Source organism: Calidris pugnax, unplaced genomic scaffold (genome assembly GCF_001431845.1).
Source record: "Calidris pugnax isolate Ruff unplaced genomic scaffold, ASM143184v1 scaffold41, whole genome shotgun sequence".
Taxonomy (NCBI): domain Eukaryota; kingdom Metazoa; phylum Chordata; class Aves; order Charadriiformes; family Scolopacidae; genus Calidris; species Calidris pugnax.
Window position 1 is genome coordinate 30,416,166 of NW_015094509.1, and position 10,117 is coordinate 30,426,282.

The following is a 10,117-nucleotide window of genomic DNA, read 5'->3' on the forward strand; positions in this document are numbered from 1 at the left end:
TCCTGTAGCCCCTTCAGGTACTGGAAGGCCGCTATTAGGTCTCCCCGGAGCCTCCTCTTCTCCAGGCTGAACAACCCCAGCTCCCTCAGCCTGTCCTCGGAGCAGAGGTGCTCCATCCCCCTGATCCTTTCCTACGGATCCTCCAGCATCCCCTTTCCAAATGCCCCGTGTTCCCCAGGCAAAGGAGCACGGAGGGATGTGCAGCCAGACTCCATACCCACCAGCTCCCCAGAGCCTTTCCTCCCATCATCCCCGGACCGAACCAGCTTCTTCTCCTCATCCTCCCACCCGAAACACCTGGAAATCGTCCTCCCTTGAAGGTAGGAACCGGAGTTAAGAGGAAAAGGATGCCCTCGCTGCCAGGATGATGCCTCTGCCCTCTCGACTGGGTTATTCCAGGCTGCCAAGTGCAATCCAAACCATTTCAACAGCTTTCTCGTTCACGGATTAATCGCTCCGGCTTCATGGCAGAGATAAAAAAACCCGATTAAGCCGCCGCTTTGGGAACGCTCCCCCCGGCCCCGCCGCCGAGATCAAAAGGGAGTTTGAACCAGGGCCAAGGAGAGGGGAAAGAGGGAGGCACTCAAAGGGGAAGAAATCCCTGGAAAAAGGAAGCCGAGCGCTTCATCCCACCTCGCGGAGAGGAGCTTTCCCCGCCGGAAGGGTCCCTCGGCGTCTCCGCCGCGCCACGGTTCGACAGTGCGGGCGCTTGCCTGTGACTTCAGGAATATGTTGTTAATCCTGGGAATTTTCTTTCTGACAGTGTTGAGGCATCTCAGCCCTCCCTGGCTCGAAGAGCTTCCGTGGCCGAGCCAGGCAAAGCTTGGCAGATCCTTGGCACCCACTTAGAAACCAGCCCCATCCCCGGCTTTCGGCGCCTGAATTCATCCCTTCTCCCAGTGGGATCCCGCTCCGGCTGTGGGATCGCTCAGAGGAGGCAGGGGATGGAAGATGGGGAGAGATGCTCCAGCTTTTTTGGATCATACTGAACCATATTTTCCACCAGCCGAGCAGATGTCATCTTTATTGCCCCAATACAGTACTGTGTCCAGTTTTGGGCCCCCTACCATAAAAAAAGACATTGAGGTGCTGGAGCGGGTCCAGAGAAGGGCGACAAAGATGGTGAGGGGTCTGGAGAATAAGTCTTATGAGGAGAGGCTGAGGGAGCTGGGGGTGTTCAGCCTGGAGAAGAGGAGGCTGAGGGGAGACCTTCTTGCTCTCTCCAACTCCCTGAAAGGAGGGTGTAGAGAGATGGGGGTCGGTCTCTTTTCTCAAGTCACAGGCGACAGGACAAGAGGAAATGGCCTCAAGTTGCACCAGGGGAGGTTCAGGCTGGATATTAGGAAAAATTTTTTCACTGAAAGGGTCATCAGCCATTGGAATGGGCTGCCCAGGGAGGTGGTTGAGGCACCATCCCTGGAGGTGTTCAAAAGACGGGTTGATGTAGTGCTGGGAGGTCTGGTTTAGTGATGATGCTCCTTGTTTGCTGTGTGGGTGTCTGTTTTTGTCAGTTAGGTTGATGGTTGGACAAGATGATCTTTAAGGTCCCTTCCAACCTAGAAGATTCTGGGATTCTGTGAAAATATTTTGGTTTCTGAGCCGGATGCTATCCCCCCACCTTTCTATGGTGGTGCTCAGGAGATGTGGCTGCTGCACATCCCTCCAGCGAAGGATGGGAGATGAAAAGGAAAACATGAAGCATCATCTGGCCAAAAACCTCCCATCCAGTGCTGGAAAGGACAAGGCACAATCTCTGACTCTCAATCTCCATCACCTCTTCCCCTACGGACGCATCCCCAGAGTGCCCCGAAGTCCTGTCTCTTCCCTCAGAGCTGCTGGTGATTAAGGAATTTTCCAGTATAGGAGCTGAACTGGGAGAGGAGGAACCAAGGAAAAAATGTTGGAGAAGCAGAAATGGAGTGAATCTCCACCACGAGCCACTTTGCAGAGAAAACAAAGACATTTCTTCTCGTTGCTTCAACAATTTTCTCCTGCTTTTTTTTTTTCCCCACAGTCCATTTCAAACAGTTAAAACATTTCCCCAAAGTTTTCCAAAATTCAAAAAAAAGTCTAGAAGCTGTTTCCTCTCACGTGTCGGAATTTGTAAGAAGTTTTGCTCGTCCTAAAACTCCATTTTCCAAAAATTTTACTGATTTCCAAAGCCTCTTCCCCCACTTTTAAATATAAAAAGCAAAGCAGCTCCTCTCAAACTAACACAGCTCTTCCTTCCAACTTCCAAACACCCTGTTCCACTTCTTACCAGGGATGTTTTTAAAGCTTCAAAGCTATTTCATGTTGGGAAATGCGTGTGATGGATGGTCCAGAGGTCCTTCTCCAGGTCCAGTGATGAGGAACAACATCCCTGCATCCCTCTGAAACACCTTCCTACCAGGAACTGCTGCGGCTCCATCACAGGAATGAGACTGGATAATTCATCATGGGATAATTTATAGGATAAGGAAGAAGGAGATGATGATAAAAGACGGGGGTAAAATCCTACCGCGTGGTTTTGAGGTGGAAAATGTGGTGGATGCGAGTCTCCATTGCCATCCCAGTTTGAACTCCCAGCTTAACTGGTTTGGTGACTCGTGAGGAACACAGATCCCACCAAAACCCATGAAGAGCAGCAGGGGAATATCCCTCTCGTGAGCACACGTGAGCAAAAAAAGCAGAGCAAGAGCTTCCTACCTGCCTCGTCCTCCGACTCTTCCTCGTCCTTCTCCACTTTGCAGCCCGGGTCACTGGGGCAGGGGGAGGACTGGAGGGAGATGAAGGACGGCAGCTTTTGGAGCTTGTTGGTTGTTGAGGTCTCTGTCTCTTTCCAAAACTTCACTTCTTGCTCCGAGCTGGAAGGTCCGGGCATTTCTCCATCATCGTGGACCTGAGCTGGATTATTCCTGCAGGAGGAAAAAAATAATAAGGAAAAATAAAAATGATCCTTCTTGGCAACACCATGTGCAACGGAAGAGGTTGGGCCCCATCCCAGTTCCACCCCAGGATGCTCCGTATCTCTGATTTCATAGGAACCAGCTCCAATTCAGCCAGAGTTTCTTAGTTTCCCAGCTGGATCTCCTTCCCTGGGCTTCTCTGCCAGGTTTCCAGCTCTCGGATGCTCCTGGAGGTGCTGGGCTCCCTTTTGGCTGGAGAAGAGGAGAGATGGAGGGAGCAGGGATGCCTCGAAGATGTCCCACTGGTCCTGGCACAGCCCCAGCCCTGCCGCCCTCCTCCCAGCCCAGTGAATGTGACACTTCAGCTCATCTGAAGTCTCCGACGACGGTGCCAATAAAGGGATTAAAAAAACCCCACCTCCCGAGCAGCTTCCAAGCTCGGGAGGGCTCCCTTTCCCCACGGAGGATGCCAGAGGATGGGAGAGGGGGGGTGCCTCCTGCCACCCAGCCCCGAGCTCATGTCTCCTTACCTAAAAAGAGCAAGGAGCTATTTTACACCTCGTTCACACCGGGGAGGGGGGACATGAGCTGGGTGTCATTCCAAGGCTCTTCTGTCACCGGAGAGTCCGCCCGAGCGCTCGTCCCCCCTCCACTACCTTACAAGGCAGGGCCAGGATGAGACCCAGGACCAGGCTAGAGTATGGACCAGAGCAGCACAACTCCCCAAACCCCCCCCATTTCCATCCCACCTTCATCCCCACATCCCACTGCAAAGATCCATGGAAGAGCTGAGCATCCAAGCCAACGTTCTCTCCTCCCGTTAACCAGGACTCTTAGATTTTGGCTTTTAAAACCAAATTTCAATTTGACTATATTTTAAATTACATCGGGATGGAGTCGTTCCAGGGCTCAGGGATGAGGGCAGAAGAAGGCAAGGATGCACCAAGCTCAAGAAAATCTGTGTCCCTGTGGGGATGAGGACCAACGTGTCCCTCAGCCTGCAGGCTCCATCCCAGCACCCAAAAGCATCGTCTTTGCCCAAAGAGAGCTCAGAGAGCTTCCAAGGGTTAGCCATCAAAAGGCTTAACAAAGCCTATTTTATTTCCATGTCCACCTCCATTTCTGCTTCTTCAGGCAGTGAGTCCCACCCTGATGGTGAGCCCCTCCATGCCACATTGAGGGCTCAGCTCTGCTCTCCACCATGGATTTGAAGATGAGAAAGGAAGAGGGATGATGGTTTCCAGTTTCCCACCAAGCTATGGATAAGCTGTACCCACTTTTGGTGGTGGAGTCTCTGTCAGGCCTTCTCCATCTCCCAGGAGGAAGGTCTACAAAAGCCCCTGAGATACCTAGAGGTGCCAAAGCCCTGGGCAGCACATAAGGGTGAAGATACACACACTCCAACGGCACACATCAGGTAGCAAGATGTTTTCCTCTCTTTCCATCAGCTTTGTCTAGAGACCTCTCCCTCAAGCATGGACCCTCCCCAACCCTATTGCCCATGGTGGCACTACCAAGAAGGCACCACAGTGACCCACATCAGCAAAGTCTTAAAATAAACCATCAGGCAGATGGATACACATCTGGAAGAGGATGGGAAGAGAACTTTTGAAGAGCAGCAAAGCGTGTTTCTTCTGCTCTTTCCTACCTGCTTGTCTCCTCCCAGACCCGTCTCCACTTGGAGGGAGGGTCACCACGGTCCTCATCTTCTGCCTTTCTTGTGTGGCGCTTCTTCTGAGGGTGCAGGAGCTTGCACTGGGCACCCTTGGGGCAAACACCCTTCTTGGCAAAGTCGGGACAAACCAGCGTGTGCTTCTTCTTGCACTGCAAGGGAAAAGGAGAAGAACGTTGGGAAAGGCAGCAAAAGCCCCACGGGGAGGACAAGTTCTCAGAGCTGAGCTCCTTCAAGTGGCACCAACACATTGTTAAAGGAAGAGAAGGACGTGTAGGTGCTTCCTTCTCTGTATCAAAACACTGTTCCATTCCAAAATACTATTTAAAAATAATATTATCCTCTGGGAGACATTACACACTCACTCACAGCCTTCCAAGAGCCTGATTTTACGGACCCAAACCACCAAAGTCTCAACAACAATGATCTACCCTCAAGCTGGTGATGTCCCAAAGAGGGCATCCCAGAAGGATGGTCCCAAAGAGGTTAACTGAGCTTGAGAAGCTGGTTTTGGAGAGAACACAGGGTTTTCTTGTCCCAGACATGCTTGGGATTTGGGGAGGAACAGGGAATAGCAGGAACAAATCACTTTTAGGACTTATTTTGGAATCTCTGCCTGGACCACCCTCCTGATGAAGGCAGCTGAGGGTTGGAGCTCAACCTGGCCTGCTCAGGGCTTGGAAATGAACTTGGTTGATGCTCTCCTGTCCAAGGAAGCTTAGTGTGGCCACAGCATGGGGCTGGCAAAATGATGGCATCAATATGTTCACCCCTAAAACTGCTTCTGTGCTTCCAGCCTGTAATTCTGGTGACTCCAAGCAGCAATGCTCACAGCTGTCCCCACAGCCACCAGCTGTGCCAGTGGGAGACGTCAGCAGTGCTCCACAGCTTCCTCCAGACAAAGCTTTCTGCTGGGAAATGTCCCTTTTCGGTATCAAGAAAGGTGGGATGAGCTGCAGACAAGGCAGAAGAGACACCTTCGGGTGGGATTTCTATCTGTATGGCCAGGAATGTTGGCTGGAGTGGGAGAGAAAGAACAGCCTCTCTCTAATCTCCAACTGTTCCCAACACTCAGTGACCCAGAGAGCTCATCCCAGCATATCTCAAGGGATGCAGGGTGGGAGAAGGTCTTGGAGCCCTGCTTGGCCCCACAATTCCCTGGGGGGACCCACTCCCACTCAGGGTGCTTCCTCCTACCCCTCAGGATGAGCCCACCTTGGCACCACCCCGCGATGACACCCATGGCAAGACCCAACGCAACACATACAGCGCAATGAAGGCTCCACAACACCAAGACCCATTTGCCTGTTCACCTTCTCCATGAGCAAAGACAGAGCCTGTTTTTTCCCTATGTGGGTCCTCCTACCCTTGAGCACCCAAGCTGCAAACCTCCTGCACAGATGCTCAAATTTTCATAGTCATCGAATTGTTGAGGTTGGAAGGGACAATACAGATCATCAAGTCCAACCAGCAGCCCAACACTGACAAACCCACCACTAACCCATGTCCCTCACCACCACATCTGCCTGGCTTTTCAATACTTCCAGGGATGGTGACTCTACTACTGCCCTGGGCAGCCTCTTCCAATATTCGATAACCCTTTTCATGAAGAAATTTTTCCTAATATCCATCCTAAACCTTCCCCGGCACAACTTGAGGCCGTTTCCTCTTGTCCTATTGCCTGTTCCTTGGGAAAAGAGACCAACCCCCACCTCTCTACAACCTCCTTTCAGGACGTAGTGAACCCCCTTTTGCACAAGTTTGGAAGAAAAGGGGACAAATCCCCAGGAAAAGACACACAGTTGGGGTTTCAGCATGATCATTCTCGCCTGTTTATAAAAATGCATCTTCCTGACGAGGGGGGATGTAGGTGAGCTCTTGCCCTTTTAATGCAACTTGACTTTGAGGGCATGGCAGACGCTCGTCATGATGACCTTTGGGATTAAGCGGCAGCCCCGCTGAGCCCTGGGAGCTCTCTCCTTGAAAGGGCAGGAGGGTTCAGCAGCTCCGATGCCTGGGGCCAGTCGTTGAAGTCGGCAGCAGAGCAAGGAGCTCATCTGCTGGAGGTTGGGGATGGCGCTGAGCAGCAGGAGGGCTGGGATCCAGATGGACACGGACATCGGCTCGATGGGGGGGACGGTGCAGCGACAGCATCGCTTTTCCACTGAAAATTCATTAAAAAAACCTAGGTCCCATGACTTTCCCCCTCTATTTGAAGGATCTTCAGTGGCAAGGAAGTCTACAACCCAATGGGCAACTTGAAAGTAGAGTCATCTCTGAACAGCACTCAGGCTCTGCCCTTACTCCAAAATCATATGTTGCATAGAATCACAGAATCATAGAATGGTTTGGGTTGGAAAGGACCTTTCAAGATCATAGAATCACAGAATCATATGGGGTTGGAAGGGACCTCTGGAGATCATCTAGTCCAACCCCCCTGCCAGAGCGGATCTACCTACAGCACGTTGCACAGGAACTTGTCCAGGCAGGTTTTGAATGTTTCCAAAGAAGGAGACTCCACCACCTCTCTGGGCAGCCTGTTCCAGTGCTCTACCACTCTCACAGTAAAGAAGCTCCTCCTCACGTTTAGGTGGAACTTCTTATACTCGAGTTTTTGCCCATTTCCTCTTGTCCTGTCACTGGGCACCACCGAAAAAAGATCAGCCCTGTCCTCCCGACACCTTCCCTTTAAGTATTTGTAAGCATTGATTAGATCTCCCCTAAGTCTTCTCAAGATCATCAGGTCCAACTTCCATGTCATAGGCAAGGACATCATTCATTGCCAGGGCAGCAGCTCTTCAGAGCCTCCGGCCAAGGAGGTGAGATCAACTCCTGTATAGGAGTGTCCAGCACAAAATGGACTTGGGAAGGAGAAGAGCAGGAAAATAGAGACCTGGCCTCAAAAAGACACATGGATTATAGAATCATCGACGTTGGAAAAAACCCTTTAGGTCATCGAGTCCAACTGTAAACCTTAGATTGCCAAAACCACCACTAACCCATGTCCCTCAGCACCATGTCTCCCTGTCTTTTCAATATCTCCAGGGATGGTGACTCCACCACTTCCATGGGCAGCCTCTTCCAATGCCTGATAATCCTTTTGGTGAGGAAATTTTTCCTAAGATCCATCCTAACTTGAGGACATTTCCTCTTGTCCTATTGCTTATTACTTGGGAGAAGACACCAACACCAACCTCCCTACAACCTCCTTTCAGGCAGTTGGATGCACCACCCTCACAGCTGGTTTTGCCAAAGAATGATGCTATTTTTGGGAAAAAACATCAACCTCACCTCCTTTCAGGCAGTTGGATGCACCACCCTCACAGCTGGTTTTGCCAAAGAATGATGCTATTTTTGGGAAAAAACTGAGAAACGTGGCTGTTTCTTCCCAGTAGGGCACCTGAGGGATTGGTTACAAATCCCTGGGCAGGGGGACACACTGCCATGGTCCTGGTTGGGTATCACGACGTCCCACCTCCCCCGTCCTCTCATCAGCACCACCTTGGAAGTCAATCATTGTACCAGACCACGTTTATTGGCTCCACAGCAAAAAGCTACTTAATAAAGAAAACAAACCGTGTCCGACTAATCCCAGGGTTGCGTCCCCGGCTCGGGTTTCTAATGGTTTTTCCACGTTGCTCCCAGGGCTCGGCCCTTCTTCCGTAACACCTCGTCCATCACCGCTGTTTCGGGGCTGGGATGGCCTCGGTGGCTGGAAAAGCCCCTCCTCTTGATTTACTGCAGCTCTTCTGCTCTTGCCCTGCCTCCCAAACACGCCGTTTGGGGCCGGGATGCCGTAAGGTTTGTCGCTTTGCCGTGTGTCAACCAGGGTGAAGCCGAGCCGGGGGGCCACGGGGTGCCACCCCCGCGCCTGGGGGCCATCCGATCCCTTCCACCTGTCGAGGTGGCTAATTATACCCCCGTGGGACCCCCGCCAACCCACAGGTTGGACCATAAAAAGAGAAAAAAAAACAACAAACCCTCTGGTCCCATCCAAAAGAGATGAGAGAAAACTCAGAGCACCCCTAAAAAACCCTGGGGAGAACTCCCTGTCCTCTCATCGGCACCATCTTGGAAGTCAATCATTGTACCAGACCACGTTTATTGGCTCCACAGCAAAAAGCTACTTAATAAAGAAAACAAACCATGTCTGACTAATCCCAGGGTTGCGTCCCCGGCTCGGGTTTCTAATGGTTTTTCCACGTTGCTCCCAGGGCTCGGCCCTTCTTCCGTAACACCTCGTCCATCACCGCTGTTTCGGGGCTGGGATGGCCTCGGTGGCTGGAAAAGCCCCTCCTCTTGATTTACTGCAGCTCTTCTGCTCTTGCCCTGCCTCCCAAACACGCCGTTTGGGGCCGGGATGCCGTAAGGTTTGTCGCTTTGCCGTGTGTCAACCAGGGTGAAGCCGAGCCGGGGGGCCACGGGGTGCCACCCCCGCGCCTGGGGGCCATCCGATCCCTTCCACCTGTCGAGGTGGCTAATTATACCCCCGTGGGACCCCCGCCAACCCACAGGTTGGACCATAAAAAGAGAAAAAAAAACAACAAACCCTCTGGTCCCATCCAAAAGAGATGAGAGAAAACTCAGAGCACCCCTAAAAAACCCTGGGGAGAACCCTCGGGTGCTGATGAGGTTGTGTCCATCCTACTGATGGCTCCATCCTGGTGTCCTGGCTCCGGGGTTCCCCCCCAGCAGCCCAGACCAGCAGTGGTGCCCAGTACTGGGAGGGTGCCCAGCTGGCAACCCCCGTGGCTGGGACTCCTCCCTGGCTGCCAAGACAACCCTGGGTGAAATTCAAGGTGCTGTTAACGACCCACAAAAGCCTTAAATGGCCCCGTGGTCCCCAACACACACAGGGAGTAGGACGGGGGACGAGGAGGTTTGCAGGGCGAAGCCTTCTTTAGCACGGACCTGGCAAAGGAGGAGGCAACAACTGGTTCAAGGTCCCGGCTCAGCCCAGGGAATGACGTTAATTAACATTTTCCAGGAACAAGCTTGGCAGGAGACGGCGGAGGGCGGGAGGAAGGCGAAGCTGGGTTACTGGGCCGATCAACAACCGCCCACTGACCTTACGGGGTAGGGATGAGAGGTCTCATCCAGCCCGGCATTCCCGGCTCCGTTCCACCAGCAGTTTGCCCAGGTTGAACTTCTCAAGTATCTCCAGGCTTGTCTCACCCCTTGCTCGATCGCTCCTTTGCCAGCGCCAGGGGACGGCAGGTGACAAGGGACCAGCAGACAGACAGACAAGAGATGGCAAAGTTCTGGAGCATCTCCCCATCTCCTTGGACCCATGGCCATCTCTCTGTCCACTGCGATAGACAGGAGCCTGGAAACCCAGAGCAGGGCGGTGATAAAAGTACCAACCAGACCTTCTGGGGAAGGGAAGCATTAAAAGCATGAGTTAATCCCTCAAATCCAAGGGCCTCAACTCAAGTGCTTTCTGTTTTTTCACAGAATCGTAGTGGTTGGAAGGGACCTCAGAGATCATCGAGTCCAACCAACACACAAAAAACCCACCAAAAAACCAAAAAAAACCAAAAAAAAAACCCCACAAACC

At 52.3% G+C, this 10,117-nt stretch overlaps 1 protein-coding gene across 1 annotated transcript in view; it reads right to left on the minus strand.

The window, feature by feature from the left end:
• The window catches only part of ZC3H3 (zinc finger CCCH-type containing 3), a 207,230-nt gene that overhangs the window by 33,478 nt on the left and 163,635 nt on the right, over window positions 1-10,117 (minus strand). Inside the window, exons 10-12 of the mRNA XM_014965228.1 lie at window positions 4,537-4,712; window positions 2,689-2,897; window positions 222-313 (exon numbers count right to left, since the gene is read on the minus strand). Coding sequence (XP_014820714.1) covers window positions 222-313; window positions 2,689-2,897; window positions 4,537-4,712 — 477 coding nt within the window. The remainder of the gene's footprint in view (window positions 1-221; window positions 314-2,688; window positions 2,898-4,536; window positions 4,713-10,117) is intronic.